Below are 24653 nucleotides of genomic sequence, written 5' to 3'. Positions count from 1 at the left end.
GGGGGATTCTGTCAGGGAAGAGATTTTCGGCACAACACCGGCGGGCGAAGCACTGCTGCGCTGTCGAATATTCATAATTTCCATCCAGTACGCGCTGAACTGGAACTCTTCATTTTCTCTCCGTCTTCCAACAGTTAACCAAGGATACCAGATACGATCACATGTTACCTTCAAAATAGCCCACTTAATAGTAGCCTATGGTCTCATTCAATAACCGCATTCATCCGAATACCCTCCTGCTCTCCTGGCCGCCTGTGCACCGTTAGCATTCCGGGCGAGCATACATATTGATTGCTGAGGCAGTGCAAAACGGATAGGCCTACATCCCCTGATAGAGTAGCCTATGTTCTCCTGCGCCTGAAGGTAGAAGCTGGCGATGCTGTTTCCCTAGACTTGATTTGGAGCCTTTCGCTGCGGGGTGTTTACGACATTTCATACATACGTTTGGTGGCATCCGCCGGTGACTACGAAGATGGCGGAGACGACAGTCAATGCAGCATCCAGTGGTGCCCTGACAGGTAAGAGCTGGGTAAAAGACGAACGGTCTATTGTTAACAATATCCAATGTTTCTCTTCTTATTTTTTTGCTATGACATTTCTGCATCCTCAAATTGTGAATTTCACTTCATCCTCTAGCATAGGCTATAACCAAGCCTAGCCGAGGCATTTTTTTTTATCGTTTGCTTTTATAACCAGCTGTCTAAATAAAAGCTGAATAGCCTAGTTGTTAAATCATCAAGATGCAGAAGGACAACACGCACATTTTTAATGGCCAAATTGATTGGCTCTGGCACAGACTACATTACGCGTATTTATATGGTTTGATCTATATTAACCCGCATAGCCTAGATGTTGGTGTCCAAGGATGTTTTTCTGTCGCTGGTACCAATGTTATTATACTAAACTAAAACTAAAACCTATCATGAAAAAACGATTTAGTAAACTGAAATAAAATAATGAATAAACCCGGTTGAAAAACTAAAACTATACTAAAACGTATCTTTAACTCCAAAACTAACTAAAATAAAAACCAGAATGAAAATGTTTTGGTTTTAGTTTTTTAGTTGTTGTTTTTTTACTTTGGGGGAGGGGGGGGTTCTAGCTACTGAATCTGGTGGGTAAAATGCGGCCAGGAGGTGGCGATGTTTCAAATAGACCTGGCTTGTCCGTTACTATCACTACACTGTAACAACTGTAATTCATATTGTAATTTGGACAGTATCAACAGTAAAATACTGTGAAAAGTTTTATTGCAGCATACTGTAAATGATGGTCATTTTGGGAAGTAATGGTGAACGGGGAAGTAATTGCTGTATTTTGAATGGTACCGTTATTCCATCCCACAGAATACAGTAGAATACCTGATTCTTGGAGTGCCGAAAACCTTAAACTTTCTTAACCATACCAATTTAACTGGTTTGTGGTAGGGCGGCGCACAATTGGCCCAGGGTCATCGGGGTTTGGCCGGAGTAGGCCGTCATTGTAAATAAGAATTTGTTCTTAACTGACTTGCCTAGTTAAATAAAGATCAAATAAAATGGTGCCCCATCATTTTGCTATTCTGGTGCTGCCAGTTTGGAAGCCTTTGTTAAGACCTCTGGAAGTGTACATGATATAAAACACAATATTCATTGATATTCTGTAACATGTAAACACATTACCTATATTAGCCAACCTGCTTGCACCAATCCCATGTCATTGCAGTAATATACTGTGAAATACAAATCCCATCTCCACTCAATGAATTTTATTCATCCATTCGTTTATGCATTCATTACGATTACAGTAAAACATTTTTTTTTACAGTAAATCATCTAGGTAAATCGTTTAGTAGTACATGTAAGAAGAATCTTATTCTTACATGTACTACTGAAGTTAAAAAGCAGTAGATCGGTGTTAACATGGGTGAGAGAGTTTCCACCCTATTTTTTTGGCATCAGTCTCGACGCTATTCCCTTTAAATCCAAGTCACATTGAGATTTACTTTATCATTTAAACCTGACCTATGACCTGACCCATCATCTTATTCATCGCTTAAGTATTACTGCTCCACAGTTGCAAGAAGTGACATCCCAAAAAATTATACAACACATGCTTTCTGTCCCTCAAAACTCTAAAACTGACGCTAAATCATATAAAAACTACAAAGAAATATATTGATAAAACTAAAACTAAATAAAAAACTAGCAAATCAGGTCTGAAACTAAACTGAATTTTAAATAAAAATGGAAAAAACAAATAGAAATAAGAACACAACTGTAATAAACTTGGTTGGTACCAATGTGAGCAAAAAAGTGTGATTTGTACTCAAAAAGCCCAGAATGTAGCCTTGAATTTAGGGATGATCAAACGCATATAGCTGCATCTGGGTTTTGAGGCCTTATTGTTATGGAGTGGACACATATTTAAAGAGGGGCATTAAACATGGATTCTCACCAGCACATAACGTCACAAACCTTTCATCAATGGTTAAAGACATGTGACAGGTGTTAGTAGCCTACCTGTACGGCCGGTCTTACTCTAAAAGCAGGATATTGAGAGTCCCAATCAAAAATGCTTTTTAATTAATAGGCTTACTCTGGGTCTGGGAAAGGACCCCTGACTTCCTAGGTTAGTTCTAGTTTCCTACGAGTAAATTATATTAACATATGCAGTGTACAACCCAATGTTGTGATTTGATGGGTCGCTCCTTGTCTGGGAGCTGTATTAGATTTTTGTGAGTGATGCAGCAGTAACAGGGCCAGATTATGGCTGCTGTGTTAAATCTAGTCCAGAATAAAACAATGGCCTACCATCTATCCTAGACTTATTTACCTGTCTTCTATTATTTTCTTCTTCATGTGTTTGCTTCTTTCTCCCGCCAAAGGATTGACTCAACCATCAGTTGCAGAGAAGAGATCCCAAAGCAACGGCCATGGCTCCCCAGCCCGTGTGGCACTTTATCCAGGGAGCCTAGCTGCGAAACACAGTAAGATGCCGATTTCTCATCCACACTCTTAACATTTTAAAAGGATTTTCTTTGGCGCTTATCTGAATTGGAAAGGTACTTTCCATAATTACAACAATCACAATTTACCATGTCAGAAATGGGTGGAGTTGAATTCTTTGATACTTGCATGTCAAGGGGAGTCATTGTTGAGTCATTTTATCATTTTAAGGGTTACTATAAGACACTTTTTTTTACCAAGATGTTTTTCAAGATTCCTACAGTGACCACAACGAAAGCACAGTTAGATGTTTATAAAATAAACTGGCCTAAAATCATATTTTAGAGTGCCATTTCTGGCAAAGGCAAGATCTTTTTGCTTTAGGAATTATCATACTGATAAACTGATTAACAACTGATTAAATGTTAAATAGATTTTTTGCTGGGACACCTTTTAAACATTGCACATACACAATCCATCCAACCTTTTACGTTATCTACTGCCCTGGCTGCAATCATTTTTTTACCCTCTGAACATTACTTTCACTGAACAAAGAGCATGGCACTGTCTCCCTCTGCAGTCTCAAAGTAGTACTGCAGTTCAGTGCTATGTACAGCACTGCCTTCCTCTGCTGATAAACTGTGGGGACTGTTGTCTCTCCTATATCAGATGAGGTGCTAAGCCCACCCTCGGTCACAGAGAAGAGGCCCCAGTTCAATGGGCTCCCCTCCACTTTACTTCTGCCAGGCAACAACACTAACAATCATGCAGGTAAACAGTGTAAGTCCCACCCCCACTGTGGTTGTTAGCTCCCCTACACATCTCTCCCTCACTGGGTTCTCTCTATAAACACCTCTCCCGCTCACTTGGTTCTCTCTATAAACACATCCCTCCCTCACTGGGTCCTCTCTATAAACACCTCTCCCGCTCACTTGGTTCTCTCTATAAACACATCCCTCCCTCACTGGGTCCTCTCTATAAACACATCTCTCCCTCACTGGGTCCTCTCTATAAACACATCTCTCCCTCACTGGGTCCTCTCTATAAACACATCTCTCCCTCACTGGGTCCTCTCTATAAACACATCTCTCCCTCACTATCTCTTTGGAATGTCTCTCCTTGCTCTGTTTCTGTCTAGCTTGTCTGTTTCTCTCTCTGTGTTGATCTTTATCTCCCATTCTCTCAGACGTGGAAGGGTATCTGAGGACAGATGACAGGATGCGTTTAGCCAAAGAGAGACGTGAGGAGAGAGATAAAGGTCTAGGTAAGTGGTGTTCCTGACAGTGATGGAATGTGATGGAAATCACTTCTTATTGAAACCAATATATGTATTGTAGCAGGTTAGCAAAAATGCTCTATAATTTTGCCCTATAGAACCGGCAGCCAGTTTAAGGAAGCAAAGCTCTGGAATTGTTGTGGGTTGTTATAATGGTGTTTTAGAGGGTCGTAATCTGAATGTGTTGGTTGGTGTTTCCAGCGGTGCGAGAGCAGGCGATCAGGGAGAAAGAGCGGCGGGCTCAGCTGCAGTATGAGCGTACTGTGGAGGAGCGCTGGAGGAAGCTGGAGGAGCAGAGACAGAGAGAGGAGCTCCGCAGAGCTGCTGTGGAGGAAAAGAGGAGGCAGAGGCTGGAGGAGGAGAAGGTCAGACTCATCACCTAGCCACTACATTAGGGATCATCAACTAGAGTCAGACGCGAACAATGTTTTTTCTTAAGTGGACGGTCAGGGGGCTGGAACATAATTGCAAATAATTTGTAGACTGCAAATTGACCGCAAGATGCCCAAACCGATATAATATTTGACAAAAAATGTAATAATTTCAAAACTTGCATGCATTTGTATACGATCAGGTCTCTGGGAACAGATTTACTATATATAATAATATATAGTAATATATATAGTATATATATATATATTTATTTATTTATTATTATATATATTTTTTCCCTCAGTAAACTTGGGGGGCCAAATAAGATCACCCGTGGGCCAAATTCGGCCCGCGGTCCGCCAGTTGGGGAACCCTGCACTACATCTATATTCAGATTGCTTTGTCTCCAGTGCATGATGTAGTCACCCTCTGTCCTCACACTCAGACAGCTTTTTCCCCTCCAGTTTAGTTTCAGTAAAAAGTTTTTATGTTTATTGTACTGGTTGGATGTACTGTTTTTGATTGTATGTGAATGTATGTGTGGGCAAGTACAGCAACAGCCCCTTCTAAAAGATAAACAGGGACATATGCTCTTTAATTTACTCAAATCCTGGGGATCATTAATTACAGTATGCTCTGTACTTAACGTTGCCTCCCAATCAGATATTAGATAGGATTTTCAACCCCCACCCTCCCCTTCCAGATTACTCCTTCCCACCCTGCACACCAGTCAACACTGGCTTCTGGGAATGCTGGTGTAGAGTTTTATGTAAATCCCAGGGACCTCATCAGACTCTTCAATGAATATCTATGTCATTCCATTTGCTTAATCTGATCCTAATCCTGCTTTGTCATTGCCCTCAATTCCTCGATGGGTCCCAAGCTATCTGCTGAGCACAAAGTTATCCACAGATCTGTCTTTTTAAACCATGTCACACGCTGCCACTTTCTAAGGCCATTTATTGTTAGGATTTGTAACCTACATTGATCTCACCGTTTAAACTGTAAAGAAAGACTTAATTTGGTCTAAAAAGATGACGTGAAATAACATGATTTATCATTTTTGTCTGCTCTCGTAAATGTATGCACAATGAGGATTTTTGTGACATGTTTTGGACGACACAGCATTTGCCTTGGCAATGTTCCCATTAAATGAACTATATCCTCTGGATGATGTCATTTTAGACCAATAGAAATGCAGGAGGAGCCTATGGGGTGTGGCTAATGTCACATTTTCTTTTCTGTGGTACTCATTTAAGATGTTTTTTTTTTTTACTTTTTCACCCGTGCTTGGTCATTCTGATTAATACATTTTGTTATTGTGCTGGCTCCATCTGTGTGTATCTCCATTTGCCGATACATGTCCACGTCTTTTATGTGTTTGAGAGGAAGAAATGAAAAGGAAGAGCAGGGATATTAGATAGGAGGAAAAGATGGAGCACATTTAAATGGAGATATGTTGGCAATGGTTGATCACCCACCAGATGGCTTTGTCTCCTGCTCTGTTGGGCTGTGTACTATGGCAACACTGTGGGTGGGGAAGGGTTAACTAGCTTGGAAGGAAAATATTTTACTCGGGGAAGTCTGAGTAGAACAGGCAACCAGAAAAATAAAAGGGGGAGGGGGGATATCAGATAAAGGAAAGGGGAGCTATTCTCCAACCTGTCAATACTGTTGCTTGCTGTGAGAATGAATGTGTCAGAGTGCCTCTTTGTGTCTGCTTGGGTGTATGATCGGAGGGGTGGAGTCCCAAGCAGCTGTGGTCTTTATCTGCCTGCTCTGTTAAGACTGCACTGTGCTGTGTCAGAGGAGAGGTTGTGGTTATGGAGCGACTAGACTGGTCCTTGTGTGGCCAGGGGAGCAGCTCAGTGACAGAGTCCCTTGTCTTCCCGGTCCTGGAACGGCACAACCAGGAGCGGCTGGAGGCTCTGATGAAACGCTCCCTGGAACGCAGCCTGCAGCTGGAGCAGAGGCCCAAACGCTGGACGTGGGGCGGACCTGGAGGAGCACAGGGTGAGTCCACAACGGGGAGCTGGAGATGAGGGTGCAATGAGGTGTGAATGATGAAGCTGTGACTGGAAGGAGGAATGGTGCGAGGCATGGAGGGAGGGAGGGACTTTTGGAAGGGACAGCAATGCATGTTCTAGGCTAATTCAATTTGGCATGTCCCTTCTGGCTTCTAAAGTGATAGGATTCAAATTTGGTGTTGCTCTCTGTCAGATACAAATCACACAAGTAGTCCATCAGATATACTAACACATGATAGGTATTTTTGGGGGAAGCTGCTGCTAGCTGATAGCTCCTCTACCCTTCTAATCGAGACTCAAGGTCAGACAGTGATGTCTCTGTGTCAGCCTGTCCCAGACCTGTCGTAAACCATGGAAATAGTCATCAGTCCAGTCAACCCTGAGGGGAGCAAACCAGACAGTTTTAAAATTGACAACATACTGGTTACTGCTTCAGGGCATTATTGATGGCTTCTATCCTGGGACACTGGGAGTTTGTTGCATTTATCAGGATTATGATGGAGGTGGGGGATGGAGGACTGGGATACAAAAACATGTTCAAAACCTAGATGCTGATTTTCATACAGTTTTCTGAATATGTTTATGACTTACGTACTGTACGTGTGATTTGGATTGGGTCATAGAGGGATATATGGAGGACAAAGGTGTGTATGTGAGAGAGAGAGCCTTTCTCCCTGGCCTGCTCATTGCCTCCAGCCTTGCTGCATGGGTTTACCTCCCCAGTTGTCTTCAGGAGCGCCCTGCTGGATGCAGAGGTGTATCAGGGGGTCATCAGGTAAAGACACAAGTGGCTGCTCTGGTCATAACGCTATGCTCTCTCTGCTCTGCTCCGCCTGCTGCCTATAGGTGACTGTGAGAATGCCCCTCTCCTTGCCTCCACCTTTCCCCATGAACTCGCCGCCCCCCTTCCTGCTGCCAGCGAATCCGGTAATGTTATGAACCCCTCCCATTCGGTCCACCAATCCCCTGCCCCCTCCTTCTCTGCACCCCACAATGACCACTGCTCTCATGGCAGTTTGGCTTGAGGGGAAATGTCATGCCAACTCAAAGGTTTTATGTATATTTCCCAGAATGCATGTGCAACAGCTGAATCAGAAAGCATGAGGATATGTGTGAAAAGTCAATGTGTACCTTGTACAATTACACATTGACATTGTGTAATTGCTGCTTTTTATACATTTTTGACATCTGTATGTCTACTGCATGTGTGAGGGTATGTGTGTGTGTGTGTGTGCTCAGCTTGGGTATCTTGATGTCTTAATTATATTTTGGTACTTCCAAGTCGATCCTGGTTCGAGAAAAAGAGCAAGCATTGTGATGACAATAGAGATGTAGGGTTTTGGGATACAGAGTGAAGAAGATATCCATTAGGAAATGACAGGCACTAGGGAATTTACAGTACACAAAGCACCAAGGCACAGGGGACATGTACACCACTTCACTTCCTCCTTTTCATTGTTTGAAACCTCCTCTCCCTCCTTGTTGAAGGCATATGTCACTCAGTCAAAACACTCTGGTTGAGGTTGGACTTTCTCAGTGTTTTTATACATCTTACCAATCTCAAAATCACCTATCCAAATAGTTAGTGTTATTTTTTCATTTCAGAGAGCCCATCCCATCCCCATGAGTGAAAACAACCCAATAATAATGAAGTGATGAGCAGTATTTGCATTCAACATGCACAGGAACAGGTAGCCCTCCAATTTGATAAAGTACTACTACTCCTTCTACTAGTATCACCACTAGTACTACTACTTCTTCTACTAGTATCACCACTACTACTACTACTACTACTACTCCTCCTCGGTAGTATCACCACTAGTACTACTACTACTACTACTCCTCGTGAGTATCACCACTAGTACTACTACTAGTCCTCTTTAGTATCACCACTACTACTACTACTACTCCTCCTTGTAGTATCACCACTAGTACTACTACTACTACTACTCCTCGTGAGTATCACCACTAGTACTACTACTAGTCCTCTTTAGTATCACCACTACTACTACTACTACTCCTCCTTGTAGTATCACCACTAGTACTACTACTACTACTCCTCGTTAGTATCACCACTAGTACTACTACTACTACTACTCCTCGTGAGTATCACCACTAGTACTACTACTAGTCCTCTTTAGTATCACCACTACTACTACTACTACTCCTCCTTGTAGTATCACCACTAGTACTACTACTACTACTCCTCGTTAGTATCACCACTAGTACTACTACTACTACTACTCCTCGTGAGTATCACCACTAGTACTACTACTAGTCCTCTTTAGTATCACCACTACTACTACTACTACTCCTCCTTGTAGTATCACCACTAGTACTACTACTACTACTCCTCGTTAGTATCACCACTAGTACTACTACGACTACTACTCCTCGGTAGTATCACCACTACTACAACTACTACTACTTCTACTACTACTACTACTACTACTACTCCTCCTCAGTAGTATCACCACTAGTACCACCACTACTACTACTACTACTACTACTCGTTGGTATCACCACTAGTACTACTACTCCTCCTCGTAGTATCACCACTAGTACTACTACTACTACTACTACTCCTCGGTAGTATCACCACTAGTACTACAACTACTACTCCTCCTCGGTAGTATCACTACTACTACTACTACTACTCCTCCTCGTTATATCACAACTACTACTACTACTACTACTACTAGTCCTCCTCGTTATATCACCACTAGTACTACTACTTCTACCCTATACACTACGACTTCTGCATCTGTTACTCACCACCACCACTGCTAATAGCTATCATTGTCAGTGTCAAAATATTTTTGAGGCAGACCCATCCTACATCCTTTCCATTCTCCGCTTGTACTCACTAGTCTAGAACTAGTATTCTTAGCCCTCTCCTCCTCCCCATGTGATTCTCGCACCTTCATTTATCTGTCTCATGTCCCTCATGGTCATACGTTGTTTTGTTTGTCATCCTCATCTCCGTCCCCTCCTCCCAACACCTCCATTGACCCCTGACCCCTCCATCAGCCCAGCGCTGTCACCTGAACTCTGTGGAGAACCTGATGGTCCACCGCCTCCTTACCCACACTCACTCCTCTATGGCCAGGTGCCAGAGTGCAGCAGACCTCCATCTGCCCTGCCACCGATGCACAGGTAACACCTAGACAATACATCTGGACTGACTATTTTTTTGCACATTGGCAGTAAATATTCCCAGACAGGTAATACCCCCTAGAAACTTTGCATCATTGGTGATGAAGAGACTAGGGAATGCATGACAGCATTTGTAGTTCTGCAGATAGACACTTGTTTATCCACTTTATTTATGTCAAGGTCTGGCTTTTGTGAACGTGTGTCTGAGGGTGTAGATATGCGTGTTTCCTGGTGGGACTGCTGTCTACAATGTTTTGGTGTGACAAGGAGAAGAAATACCTACATGCTAAGATACTTGCAAAAGTGTTGCTTAGTTGGGCATGTCTTATATGTAGTGGTAAAAAAAATAGGTGGATAAACACAGATCGCCGTCCGCAAGGAGTAAAGTAATGCTCCCTATACTTTCGATCCATTTTTCCGGTGGGTAAATGCCTGAGTAAAATAAAAAAGGTAAATAAACAACGTTTACGTGCGAGTACCCGCTACTACACCTCTGATAATATGGCAGAGGAAAAGTTGCGTTAGCATAAACGTTTTGGGAATCAATAGCGTGTGTGGATGTTTTTCTTTTCCACATGCAATTTTATTTAGTATTTGTGATTTATTTTAGGCTCCCGAGTGGCGCAGCGGTCTAAGGCACTGCGTCTCAGTGCTAGAGGCGTCACTACAAACCCTGGTTCGATCCCGGGCTGTATCACAACCGGCTGTGATCGGGAGTCCCATAGGGCGGTGCACAATGCCCAGCATGGTCCGGGTTAGGGGAGGGTTTGGCCGGGGTAGGCCATCATTGTAAAATATGAATTTGTTCTTCACTGACTTGCCTAGTTAAATGAAATGTGTGTCCATGCCGCACATCACTCCAACTTGCCACAGATAAACATGTGAAAGACAAAATAGTTTGTATGATTTGATTTAAACAATTTATAGTATTGTTAATGTCCTCCACCTATACTGTGGGTATTGATCTAAAAACATAGAATTACTACTTTGTATCTCCTTTGACTACAATACTTCTTCACTTGATAATTATTATTTTGACCTCTGACCTCTGATGCCTGTCATTGTGCAGCTCCCTGCAGCCCCCACAGGTCACCCTATCGGGGTTCGCCAAGCCGGGTTGATCGACGGAGGCTCCAGGGCTCTCCAGAGGAGTCACCAGGAGGATCTCGCTCAACCCCTCAAACCCCCAAGGTCAGACTTGTCTTACCTACCCACTTGGTTATAGAATAGAGAGAAACCAGTGCAGAACCCTGCTAGCAGTTGGTAGGGCCATGTTGGCATGATTACATCCGGAAACACACACATTATCTTGTGTGTGCTTTCAGAAAGAAAGGTTACGCAGAGAGAGAAGGACTGGCTCCCCAGCGACAGGCTCCTCCGTGAGAAGAGCAGAATCCCCAGCCATGTTCACCAGACGCTCAGCCTCCCCCGCCACCCCCAAGTAAGACTCACTGTCCTGCTGCTGTATCCGTGTGGTATGTCCTAGTTACTATGACAGAGGATAATAATGTCCTTCTGGTTGTAGGTTGGTGCCTAAGAGCCGTACTCAGTCTCCCTGCACTGTGCGCCAGTACCACCCCTCTCCCATCAGGCACAGACCCACCACCCCGGTTACCGACGGCAACAAGGAGGATAGACATGTTGAAGAAGCCAAAAGTCACAACAACATCAATGACAGAAATGTCTCCAAGCCAGAAACCCCTGTGAAAAGTATGTCTGATATCCAGAGCCCTGAGAAGTCTTCTCAAGCAGACACCCCAGAAAAGAGATTTCCCAAAAGTGAGACCCCAGAAAAGAGATCCCCCAAAACTGAGACCCCCGGTAAGAACTTAAAAGGTGAGATTTCTGAAAGAAAGGACTCTATGACTGACACTTCTGATAAGAAAGCCTCCAAAATAGACACCCCAGATAAGAAGATGCCAAAGTCCACCAGCAGTGAACTGAATGCAGATAAGAGCACAGGTGAAACTCTACTGTTTACCAATCTTTTTGTGTGTCAATATTTAAGTACACCTATCAGTGCATTGTCAAAAGGGCACCTGTTTCAATGCACACTGATGTCTGCCGTTGTCTTTGTGACAGAGCCATCGCCAGTGACAACAACGGGGAAAGGAGTTGCCGGGACGACAAACGCAGAGGAAGCATCCAGACTGCTAGCGGAGCGGAGGCGTCTGGCCAGGGTGCAGAAGGAGTTGGAGGAGAAACAACGTTGTGAGCAGGAGGAGAAGGAACGGTAAGGAGACTGTGTGCCACCATGTCACCGTGTCTCTCTGTGTGCCTGTACATGATGCATAGATGGTGTCTGCTTGTCCGTGTCTGTGACTGGGAGGGTATACTGTAAGTCGTCATGTCTGTCTGTGTCACTCAGTCTGAAGGCGGAGCAGCTGAGGAGGAGAAAGGCAGAGGAGCGGGCACGGCAGGAGGAGGAGAAGAGCAGACAGGAGGACCTCCGCAGGAGGAGAGCGGAAGAGGAGAAACGGCAGAGGGAGGTCCGGGAGAAGGAGCTACAGGTCCAGATGGACAGAGAGGTCAGGGGTCACAGTGGGGGGGGTCACTTTATGTATGGTGATATGTTTCTCTGGTGTATGTGCATGTTTGTGTGTAACGTTGTGTATATGCACAGTACATGTCTTACATTATTCCAAGCATAAATCCTGCATCTTTATCAATACAGAAGGAAGAGGGCGAGTTTCAGGCTCAGAAGGATACAGAGCGTCAGCGTCAGGAGAGAGAGATACTGAAGCTACAAGAGGAGGAGGAGAGACAGCTGAGGAAGAAGGTTTTTATGACTCCAAATTCAATTATGATTGAATTAATCAGTATATCTGATACCCAGTCTGCAGCACTCAGTACATATCAAAGTCTGTATGTTGCTACATCTCCACAGAGAATTGAGGAGATAATGAAGAGAACCAGGAAGAGTGATGAGAACCAGGAAGAGATGAAGGTACTGTAGAGATGCCTGCCGTTCTCATAGCTCTGCACGCCTCAAGCAAAGAGACCTGCTGACTCCTATATTACCCACGTGATGTTTTGTGATCTTGTCAGGTATTGCATACCAATACAGGATACGCTTTGCGGCTTGTACCCCCCCCCCCCCCCCCACCCCACCCAAGAGCTTTTGTTTTTATATCTATGTTGTGATCATTATCATGATTAAATTGTATCATTGTTGATACATTGGTTTATGCGTCCTGATTACCACAGGTCTTAATCACACAATACTATACATAATTGTCCTCTTATTTGCTGTGGAATAATAGATGTTGCCTCCATCTGTGTTCCATATTGAAGCAGGAGGAGGGGCAGGTGGAGACTCAGCCTGTCTCACCACCAGGTAGGTGACCCACTCCATTCACCCACTGATACTCTGCCTGCCTGCTCACCCCAGCAGGAAAGACACTATGAATGTATACATTTTATTTTTGATTTTATTTCACCTTTATTTAACCAGGTAGGCAAGTAGGAGTCCCACCCAGTGGCAGCAATGGGTAGTCTGGTGGGTGAGAGATCCCAGTACTTTTCCATCAATATAGGAGACTCCTGCATGGCTGTGATGTAGCAGTGTTCTTCCAATACCTATCCTCAGGAGAGGATCAGATTCCCTCTGCATCCTAGATTGTATTCAAGGCCATCCATTCAAGGTCTTTGGCTATTTATAACTCCTCTGTCCCTGCCACAATGCAGCCCTCAGCATGTAACTTTATATATTTAGAAAATGTAATGCAATTAAAGAGAAGGACCAATATGCATTTCTTTATTTTGTTAGCTGATGTAGAACAGAGGACATTAGCAAATCTGCGTGTCTACAAGATATTGGAAGCCCCTCTGGCTCGCAAAGGTAGCTCATGAAATGTTCCCAAAGTGGTGCATATAGGTTAGGGTTAGGGCCATGGACTTAACTAATGTGACAATGCTTTTGTCGCAGTAAGATTCAGTAGGTCGCTTAAATAGCCTGACATGATTTTAGAGGAGGCATGGGATTGGTGTATAATTAGCATCTCTTTAATTTAAGCCATCCTTGGCCAGGTCATGTGGTGCTCTTTCTCGGGGAATAGTCCTGTGCAATGTGATATTTCTGTTCTCTACAGGGGAAATGCAGATGAACTCAAAGATGAACATTGGAGCTAATGCTCAGGTGAATGTGCACGAAAACCCAAAAGTTGAGTCTCAGGTTAATGGGCAGGTCGCTGCCTGTGTCAACAAGCAGGACACTGCCCTGGTGAAGGGGCAAGCCACTGATCAGGTGACCCCACTGAAGAATGTTTTGGAAAAGGGACAGGACGCTCAACAAGTAAATGGACAGGGTGCAGCCCAGGCTCTCAAGCAAGAGAGTGTCTTAGTGAAGGGAAAGGTCACTTCCCACGTGACCAAGCAGGAGAATGCACAAGTGAATGCAAAGACCACTGACCAAATGAATCAGCTGGATAATACAAAGAGACCGGATGTTCCCCAAGTGAATGTACAGGTGAAGAAACAGGAGGGTACCCAGGTGAGCAGCCAAGCCACTGCTCAGCTCAAAACCGAGGAGAGTACTCAAGTAAATGTGACGTTGACCACACAGACTATCGGACAAGGAGTGCAGCCCAACAAACTGTCCCTGGCACTCCTACCAGTGGGCCAACCCCCACCTCCACTCATCAACCTGGAGCTTCTGGATGTGAAGAGCAGTGGGGCGTATGATGAGGTGCAGTCCATGGAGGTCAGGTAAGCCATCAGAGCAAGGCCATTTCTATCTACAGGAATGCATGATGGGGAACCAATAAATTCTAGAGATACTGGTTAGTATGAACATTTGCATACACTTGCCTACCATGCCAGAAACCTAGCTATAAATGCGAGAAAGACGTCAATGGAAAGCAGACCGTGGGAGATAGAAGAAGGATGCCGGATTGGCACACAGTCAACAAAACTGATCTAACAAAGTGGATATTTGTAAAATCCGTCATGATTGATGTATTGTAGCAGGCCCACAATGGGGTTACTAAAGTCAGATTGGGATACACGTTTGTTTTTGCTGCATAACATTTGTAAGTTGTCCCTTTTCAGGTTTAGAAGAAGTGATTAATAAATGCAAACACCTGTTCATATAACATTTTAGTCATTTAGCAGATGCTCTTATCCAGAGCAACTTACAGTAGCGAATGCATACATACATTCCATTTCATCCATTTTTTTTTATTTTCTGTACTGGCCCCCCGTGGGAATCAAACCCACAACCTTGGCATTGCAAACACCATGCTCTACCAACTGAGCCACAGGGAGCCACATATAAGCTGCCAGGAGTGCTAGCATACAGAAATCAGTGGTGGTAGTAGGTTGTTTTTTAAGCATAATGGAGTTGATTGGTGATGATGACATGAACATGTATTGGGGTTGACATCCATCAAGAATTATACTCAGATTTCTACCTCAACTTAGTGTGAAATACACATAAACAATAGCTGGGGTGCAATGAGGACATTCGGGATCTTTCCCCCACGCGTTTCCATTGCTTTGGTCGAGTTCCAATGACCTCTTTACCGCATCTATGTTTGTTATTCTTAGAGTATTAGTGATATTGTCTCATCAGAATCCTATTTGGACCCTGAGCTTTACCACAGCTTTTTCCTCATACCCTGAGGAATATTGATAGTAAAAATGGCTTTGTGTTTAACAATTTGCATAATAAATGATTCCCCTCATATACGCCCTTGATTACCCAAGGACAGCATGCCCCATAGATGTACAGACATGGTCATAGTAGTATACCATTATGATATTCACAAATGTTGCTCCCTCTTCCCCTCTCAGCCCAGTTTCCAAGGAGGAACTTATCTCCATCCCAGAGTTCTCCCCAGTCAATGAGGTCCAGGAAAACGCCACGAGTAATGCCCGAGCCCTGGAAGATCTGCTGGACCTGACGGGCCATGTGGCCTACCCCAAACTCTCCCCCATGGACAGACTAGGAGACTGCAACAAGAACCTGATCGACGGGCTCTGCAGTCCCGGCGCCGATTCCAAGCTCATCCTCCACCCTCACACAAGCACAACATCCAGTCGCCAGGTATAAATGCATGTGACAATGAGAATAATATCTTACACTCACATGTTAAAATACACACCGCTCAAGTTGCCACAATACCTCTCTCACTCTAGCATCTCAAGTGCTCACACTACACGCTGGGCACATCACGTCATTGCAAAGTGGATAATTGGGTAATATTTGGTTGAGACGTTGATCAATGAGATTACAACCTATATTCACCCACTCAAAAAGACTGCCAAAAGTTAGTTGAATTTCCAATGTGTCACCACTAAGCTTTCAACCATCTAAAAGCACAGCAAAGTTCTAGTGGGAATACAATGTCAGATATTTTGTTTATTTATGCAACAGATTGTGTTATCACTGTGCTACATCTAATTGCAGAACCAAATGACCTGGATTGCAGTTAAGATTACAATAAAAGTACATCGTGCAAGTGATCAATGGCGTTTGAGATACTGCGCAGATTGTTACAGCAGTTATGAAGATATCCACAGACCTGCTATGACCTTTGCATGCTATATTGAACATACACACTTTATACGATTACGTACGAATACATCTCTATTTACAGTAAACTCAATGTGGCCATGGATCTGTTACTCGTTTAAAGGTTGAATTTTACATTAGTTTGTAAAAGAGCCTTTACTCTAGACTATTTACTGTATTATAAAAGTAATAGTGAATTGTGTTTGCTTGACAATGCAACCAAATATCAACATTTTAAAGGAGATAGAATTATCCATAGGTACATCTGAGCCGCTGGCTTAATCCCATTCAAGAACTTTTTATTTTTGGTTGAGTTAGAGGTGTGAATCCAACATATTAGTTGCTAACTTGTAGACAAGTTAATAGGCTGTTTATTGTATTTCAAAAGTTAAATTGAATTGTGTTTGGTTGTCAATGCAACCAAATATCAACATTTGAAGGAGATTTATATTCCGCTTGGATACTTCCATCTGCCACTCACTTAGTCTTGCTTTAATTCCAATTTGTCTACAAATTATAGAAGAAAACATATTCTTTAACTTTTATTTTTGGTTGTGATGGAGACAAAATTGAATTGAAGCCAGACTAAGTCAGTGGCAGATGGAACTATCCAAGCAGAATATACTGTACCTCTCTTTAAAAGTTGATATTTGGTTGTGTTGTCAACCAAACACAATTCAATATCATTACATTTGAAATCAACCAGAGCTTGAAACTGGGCCTATTATGTTGTCTATTTTTAGTTGAATTCTGGGTTGAATTGAAACCATAGCTTTTGATGACTTTGCAAATGCTATATGGGCCCTGGGTGGGAGACCAAAGGGAAGCTGTAGGTAGATCAACTCTCCAGTAGGAGGTGCTGCCCAGCCTATAGTTTTTTTCTGATAGTGAATATAACGTTGGAGATCTGACATTGTTTTAACGGTACAAATTCATCATATTTTATACATGGTTTGTCTACATTGAAATTTGGTTACCATGATGATATCCTGTGGTTGAAATTTCACCCTCAAAACAACAGTTGAGGACTTTTTTCAAATCCAATGTATTTTCCACGTGGAGTCCGAGTCACAATACGTTGGCAAATTACTTTCAAACAACATTTATTCAACCAGTTTGTGCCCTGTGGGTAGCTTCTCTCAAACACACATAATCTTATGATGACTTTTTTAATTTCAGAACCCTGGACTGGCAAGCCATGATGGAAGGAGCAGAGGGAAATGATCTGCGTTGTCTAATGTTATTGAGGATGGAAGTCTCTGCACCTCTTGAGATGAGACAGAGAAAGCACTCTGAATGTAGTTTTGACCCTCCTTTTTTGGTCTCCAACCTTGAATGTCCATTAACCTTCAACCTTCTCCTACAGTACATCTGTCCTCATAGCCTTGGACAATGGAACTTAAGTGACAGTAATATTAATAGATTTACTATACTTGTCAAATAATATCGTAATGATAGTCATAGATATCGGTGTCATGCCATGTATCGCTTAGAGCAGTTGTTAGTGTGGTGTCTGAAACGTGGGTGTATGTGTGTACGTCTCAATGAAAGGAAGTGCCCATGAAGTAATTGACTCTTGACTGCCTGTTATGATCTAAAGCAGTTAGGTAAGCTAGTTAAATCTCATTTGAAAACCAAAGCTTTTATTCTGTAGTTGGGTAGAAGCACAAACTGGTGATATCGTCTCCTTAAATATTTGTTTTATAGTGAAAGACCCCACATATACAGATGTAGAATATCATATTAGTAAGTTGCCTTTGCTATTGCAGTATTGTTCCTCTAATGGTTGAAAGTGTAATATTGCTCTGAATCCACCTAATGTAGTTTAGTATGCACTGATCATTCAATTAGATTGTTCCACTGAAAAGTCTACGGTTTCCAATTCTGGCTGTGGATGCCTCAGGCTAGCTCGTATCTCCCTGGACATGATTAACTCCCAAGAGACTCAAGCTTGTTGTCACAGTGTATGTTTCCAACATGCTGTGTGATTGGGTTTGTAGCATGTGTGCCATAATACTTGAACCCAGGTCAAATAGTACTGCAACTCAAAAGTCGACATAAAGTATCTGTACAATAACGTTCCTCATTATAATCCAGATTGCCATCAACCCATGCATTGCAAGTTTTGTGGTATCTTTTCTTCCTTGATCTACAAAGTGATGAGCTATGCATGATCCCTCAAAAGTCTGAAACCTCTGAGCTGGTATCATTTGTATGTTAGATTGGTGACTTGGATTGCTACAAGTCAAGGACAAAACCTATCATGGCTTGCAGGATGCTGTGTTGTCCAACTTAAGTTTATTTCGGTGTGTATATGCACAGATGTGAGTGGTCAGTCACTGGTTCCACTTGGACTGTATTGTGTTTTGATAAATAATGCACCAAAAGAAGGCAAGATTTGTACTTGGAAGACTAAGCAACCAGGGATTTAGAAAATCAGGTTTATAGAGAACACATTTTAACAGTTCAAACCTATTGTAGTGTGTCTGTCTTATTTCTAACTAAAGCAGCATAGCAGTTAATAAAAAAAATGGAACTATTGTAAACATTGTGCATGGGTCATTAGCATAAGATGATAGATGTACCATTTAATAAACCTTCAAACAATAATGTATGTTGTGATTTGTATATTGTTGCATCTGAAGGCCACTATGCCACTTAAATATTTAGCGTCTAAGACTGTGAGGAACTGGGGGGGAGGGTGCTAAACTGACATATGGAATTGTTTTAAGATGGTCATACTATGGCTCATTTAGCTATTTGATTTTGAATTTTAGGACCCCTGTAGGTATAAAACAAATACATAGTACCTGTCAAAAGTTTGGACACACCAACTCATTCAAGGGTTTTTCTTTATTTTCACTATTTTCTACATTGTAGAACAATAGTGAAGACGTCAACACTGTGAAATAACACATATAGAATCATGTAGGAAACAAACAAGTGTTAAACAAATCAAAATATATTTTATATTTGAGCTTCTTCAAAGTAGCCACCCTTTTCCTTGATGACAGCTTTGCACACTCTTGGCATTCTCTCAACCAGCTTCATGAGGTAGTCACCTGGAATTAATTTCAATTAACAGGTGTGCCTTGTTAATTTGTTGAATTTCTTAATGAGTTTGAGCCAATCAGTTGTGTTGTGACAAGGTAGGGGGTGGTATACAGATACCCCTATTTGGTAAAAGACCAAGTCCATATTATGGCAAGAACAGCTCAAATAAGCAAAGAGAAATGACAGTCCATTGTTACTTTAAGACATGAAGGTCAGTGAATCCAGAAAATGTCAAGAACTTTGAAAGTTTCTCCAAGTGCTGTAACAAAAACCATCAAGAGCTATGATGAAACTGGCTCTCACGAGGACCGCCACAGGAAAGGAAGACCCAGAGTTACCTCTGCTGTAGAGGATAAGTTCATTAGAGTTACCAACCTCAGATTGCAGCCCAAAAACATTCTTCACAGAGTTCAAGTAACACACATCTCAACATCAACTGTTCAGAGGAGACTGTGTGAATCAGGCCTTCATGGTCAAATTGCATTTTTTTTAAATCGACTAGCGACAAATCTATCAACTTTTTCTGGTGTTATTGGAGACTTTTGAGACTGACGTGAAAGCATGTATCGTTCTTACGCTTCTCAATGAGCAGCGGGTGCTGCCGTGGGCCCCACACCCGTCCCAAAGCACTCACAGGCGGCCCAGTCCTCGCGCAGCAGTCCCTCCCAGCTGCAGTCAGAGCGGAGATGTTCACCCCTCCCTGTCCAGGCTGCAAATGAATCGCGCATGCGGGAAGCCACTGCTGGCTGATCCCACCCTGGCTTACATTCAGGGCAGGATGTAAATGCAAAATGTTCTTTGTCTAAAATAAATCACTGCACAAATAAATCACTGCATTTGACTCCCACAGCCTCAGTCACTTACTCACCTTGTCCACTGTGTGTGTGCCTCTCTGTGACATAAGCTAAACATCTAGCTGACTAGCTCATCATGTCTCAGTCTAAACTGTACACTCAAAATACAGAAAGGAGTGGGAATCAAACCCTGAATTCAAAGGCTGGTTGAAGCCGTTTATTGGAGATGATACACGGGCATACTGCCTGTATTGTAAGGCTGATTTCTACGCCAAACTTAGTGATGTAAAAAAACACATGACAACTCAAAAACATACTCAAAAGGCAAAGCCTTATAACAGTTCCACCCAAAACAAGCTGCCATTTATGGTTAAAAAAAATGTACTCTGCAAAAAAGGCTGAGGCCACCATGGCATTAGCTTTCGCTGAACACTGTTCCATGCTGGCATGTGATCACATTGGAGAAGCATGTAGAGCTGCTTTCTCAGACTCCACTGCTGCTAACTAACCACTTCAAAGTGCACAGAAATGATTAATGGTGTTCTAGCACCATACTTTCTGAAAAAGTTGGTCGCAGATGTGGGTGACCAGCGTTTCAGCCTCCTCCTCTATGAGTCCACGGATGTAAGTGCTTCTAAGTACCTGGGGGTTGTGATAAGGTACTTTAGTGACACCAAGCAGGCAATTGTATCAACATTTCTGGAGCTTGTTGAGTTGGAGGGAGGAGATGCCAAATCTATAGCCCATGTTGTTGTGGCTTTTCTCGAGAAGTGTTGTCTTAAAAAAGAGAAACTCCTGGGGATAGGGACTGACAATGCCTCTGTTATGACGGAGATCAACAATGGGGTCCATAAAGTGCTGAAGGAGGAGTATGGCCTCACATATCTGGTTCTTATTCGCTGTGTGTGCCACTCTCTGCAGCTTGCTGTAAGTCATGCTTCCAATGAAACCATCCCCTGTAGTGTGGAGTACTTGGTACGAGAGACTTATAACTGGTTTTCAGTGTCTCCAAAGCGCAGGGAGGCTACAAGGCCATATATGAGACCATCAACTGTGGGGAGAAACCTTTACAGATAACCAAGGTGTGTGCCACACGTTGGCTCTCCATTGAACCCGCGGTTTCACGCATTTTGGACCAGTGGGAGGAGCTTAGGCTGCATTTCGCAGTCACCAAGTCCAGTGAACACTGCTTCATGGCTGAGGTGTTATACTCCATGTACAGTGATCCTCAAAACATATTGGATCTGACTTTTTTGACGTCAGTGCTGGGTGAGGTACAGTTGGCCGTCAAGGCTTTTGAGGGAGAGCAAGTAGATCCTCTTAAGCTACTTGACAGTTTGGTTAGCCTGATCAAGTCTGTGAGCAGCAGGGTGCTGAATCCACTGGCAAATGTTGATGTACTCAAAGGGCTAATAGATGGATACATCAGTGCCAAACCGTACCTTGGTTACCTTTTTGAGTCAAAGGCAGCTGAGCTCCACCTTGCACCTGAGGATGAAAACAATGTCCGAAAGCGGTGTGTAGCCTTCACCATCTCCCTCACTAATGAGTTGAGGGTGAGACTGCCGGACAACATCGAAGCATTGCAGTACATGTCAGTTTTCAATGTGGAGGAAACTCTAAAGCACAATAAGAGCTCTGGAGAAATCGAAAAAATACTGCGGAGATAGACAACATTGTCCAGCAACGGCGTGCCATCCATCTTAGTAAATGGTATGAGAAAAAAACACACTGGGCTTCTGGAGTGAGATTTGGAAGTTCAGGGATGCAGCTGATATCAACCCGTTTCAAGAACTTGCCATGGCTGCTGTGTCTGTGTTGTCCTTGCCACACTCGAATGCTGAAGTCGAGAGAGTATTCAGCCAGATGAGTGTGGTAAAAAGCAAACTTAGAAATGGGATGTCCTTGCAGACCCTTAACTCCATCCTGTACATTCGATATGGACTGAAGCTGTCTGGTGAGGCTTGCTATGAGCACCAGCTGGCTGATAATGTTTTGCAACTTTTTGGCACATCAGCTGCTTATTCATTTAAGTCAGCTCCCTCAGTTGCTGAACCTGCCATAGAGAGCCTTGACCAAAATGACGATGACACACTTTCTGTGAGCCAGCACAGCCTGTGTGTGTGTGGAGGGGGTCTGGAAAAAAATGAACAATTAACCTGAATTAGGTCCAGACTAGTTACCATAATTTTCTCACATTGCCATTGAGTTTTTTCTGTTGTCTCTTTTCGGTCCATTTAGATTGTTAATGTAGATTGTATCCAAAAAAAAATGTATGTTATGGTTAAAAAATGTAATGTTTTACTGTGACTTGTTGTTGGCTCCTAAGTGGAACATAAGGTTAAAAACCAAACCAAATTAAGAAAACGAAACTAAAAAACTAAAAAATATCTATATTTTTAAAACTAAGTAACTCCGCCAGAGTCTCTCTTTTGGGTCACTTTTGCCGGTCCCAAGCCCAGATAAAGGAGGAGGGTTGGAATTGTGACATAAAAAAAAACAAGAATCGACAGAAGAAAGTTCATTTGTAGTTCTAAACATATTTAGGGTGTTTTTTACTCACTTTTTGTCTCTCCCACGACGTTATTCCTCTCTACTACTGCGTCCATCACAATTACATGCACATGGCCAATTATGCAAATTAGGTGATGACGTCATTTAGCGACTTCTAGCGACTTTTATGACAGCCAATAGCTACTTTCCTTACTGAGGAGTTGGCAACACTGACCCTTTCCATAGAGTGGTAATAGTTTCTAGGTCAAACTGTTCAGACGTTTTTGTGGGAGGACAGATTTTCGGGATGTCTGATGGCCTGACAAACACCACTCTACTGTAGCTCTGACACCTTTCAACGCAGATGTGGAAGTGTGGTGGATTGAGAAGCATCCAATGCAAAAAATCGGAAAATTCAAGTTTTTTGATGCAGATGTTTTGTTATGTAACTTAGATTGACGCACTGGTGCGTCCAGCGAGGTTTAAAAACATCTGATAGAAACCTGAAGATGAAATGTCCAAAACAATACTAAATGCCAATGTCTTAAAGAAACATTCCTGGATCTTAAACGTCCCCACCATTAAAAATACACGTTTTCGAGCTGAAAGAAAATGGCCAGAGCTTACCCATAATGTTGCATAACGATTTAAGTCATAAAGTCATTGTTTTAGTCAAAGTATGATATATTTAGGCTTTAAGTGACAAATCTGAACTGGCCACTTCGTGCAAATCCATGTGAATGCGGTGTCTTTTCAGCCTACGTTTCATTTAAGGGTTGGGATTTATTTGAATGTTACCACTCTCCAGCATAGCATTGCAGCTATTTCTGACTAATATACAAAGTTATTCCTCTTCATGATGATGAGCCAAACCCAAATTAATTTTTGTCTTTTTTTTTACCCCTTTTTCTCCCCAATTGGTAGTTCCAGTCTTGTCCCATCGCTGCAACAGACTCGGGAGAGACGAAGGTCGTGAGCCATGCATCCTCCGAAACACAACCCTACCAAGCTGCCCTGCTTCTTGACACACTGCTCGCTTAATCCAGAAGCCAGCCACACAAATGTCTCGGAGGAAATGCCGTTCAGCTGGCGACTGAAGTCAGCTTGCAGGCGCCCGGCCCACCACAAGGAGTCACTAGAGTGAGATGGGACAAGGAAATCTCGGCCGGCCAAACCCTCCCCTAACGACGCTGAGCCAATCGTGCGCCACCTTATGGGTCAGCTGTGACACAGCCTGGGATCGAACCCAGGTCTGTAGTGATGCCTCAAGCACTGTAATGCGATGCTTTAGACTGCTGCGCAACTCGGGAAGCCACATCCACTTTCCTTACCAGAAAATTATCATAATCTATTGGATAATTTGTCAATTTTCACACATACTTTTAACTAGTCTGTAAAAAAAAATATAATAATTACAATTTAAATAAATAATTGTATCAGTTTTAGAATAAGGCTGTAACGTAACAAAGTGGAAAAAGACAAGGGGTCTGAATTCTTTCCGAATGCACTGTATATTGGATCCTTGGACCTTAATGAGTATTGGCAGGCTCCTTAAGAGTGCATCTTGGGCTACAGCCGAGGCATTGCAAGAAATCCTGTCAAAGTATGTTCTGCCCTCACAGGCCCCTGAGCCTGTGTAGGGATGTGACTTGAATTGGAATGTGACTGAAGGAATGGGATGTTATTTCTGTTTGTGTGCTTGTATTTTTCTCTTTTGTATGATGTCAGTTTTTCCCAGTTTCCTACAATGAGAGTGGTAGAGGAAGATGAGTACAAGGTGAGGGATCCTTGTACCCAGCAAGAGAGTGATGGGAAGAATATGTGCTTAAGTAAGGTAGGCTTTTTAGCATTTATAGCCATGGTTGTTAATTGTACTGCAGAAATTAATCGAAAGTCACAGAAAATAGAGCTTGTAGTGGCAGCGCCAGAGAAGTACTTGGGGTTGAGAGGATTTACTGCAGAGCAGCTGCAGGGGGTGTTGAATTGGTGGTGGGTTTTTAGATAGGGCTAATAGGTGGTAGGGTAATTTTCCTTAACTCC

General features: G+C 42.8%; 1 protein-coding gene across 4 annotated transcripts; it reads left to right on the top strand.

Moving 5' to 3' along the window:
* Positions 1–80: 80 nt before the first annotated feature.
* LOC115154780 (MAP7 domain-containing protein 2) lies at positions 81–18882 on the top strand. 4 transcript variants are annotated; one of them, XM_029701355.1, is made up of 19 exons: positions 81–518; positions 2867–2968; positions 3597–3707; positions 4114–4191; positions 4405–4568; positions 6489–6588; positions 7449–7534; positions 9638–9758; positions 10828–10949; positions 11084–11199; positions 11284–11720; positions 11841–11991; positions 12127–12286; positions 12433–12537; positions 12646–12705; positions 13053–13095; positions 13850–14465; positions 15552–15804; positions 17452–18882. In XM_029701355.1, the coding sequence occupies exons 1-19, from the start codon at positions 473–475 to the stop codon at positions 17494–17496; spliced, it is 2916 nt and encodes a 971-aa protein (XP_029557215.1). In that variant the 5' UTR covers positions 81–472; the 3' UTR covers positions 17497–18882. The 4 variants fall into 4 exon arrangements, with proteins under 4 accessions (XP_029557215.1, XP_029557212.1, XP_029557213.1 ...); XM_029701352.1 differs by lacking the exons at positions 81–518; positions 2867–2968; positions 3597–3707; positions 4114–4191; positions 4405–4568 and having other exon boundaries at positions 5853–6588; positions 7449–7529; positions 9633–9758; XM_029701353.1 differs by lacking the exons at positions 81–518; positions 2867–2968; positions 3597–3707; ... (1 more) ...; positions 4405–4568; positions 7449–7534 and having other exon boundaries at positions 5853–6588; positions 9633–9758.
* Positions 18883–24653: the final 5771 nt, after the last annotated feature.

Source organism: Salmo trutta, chromosome 19 (genome assembly GCF_901001165.1).
Source record: "Salmo trutta chromosome 19, fSalTru1.1, whole genome shotgun sequence".
Classification (NCBI taxonomy): domain Eukaryota; kingdom Metazoa; phylum Chordata; class Actinopteri; order Salmoniformes; family Salmonidae; genus Salmo; species Salmo trutta.
The sequence above is the reverse complement of the archived record's forward strand: the minus strand, read 5'-3'. Positions and strand labels throughout refer to the sequence as shown.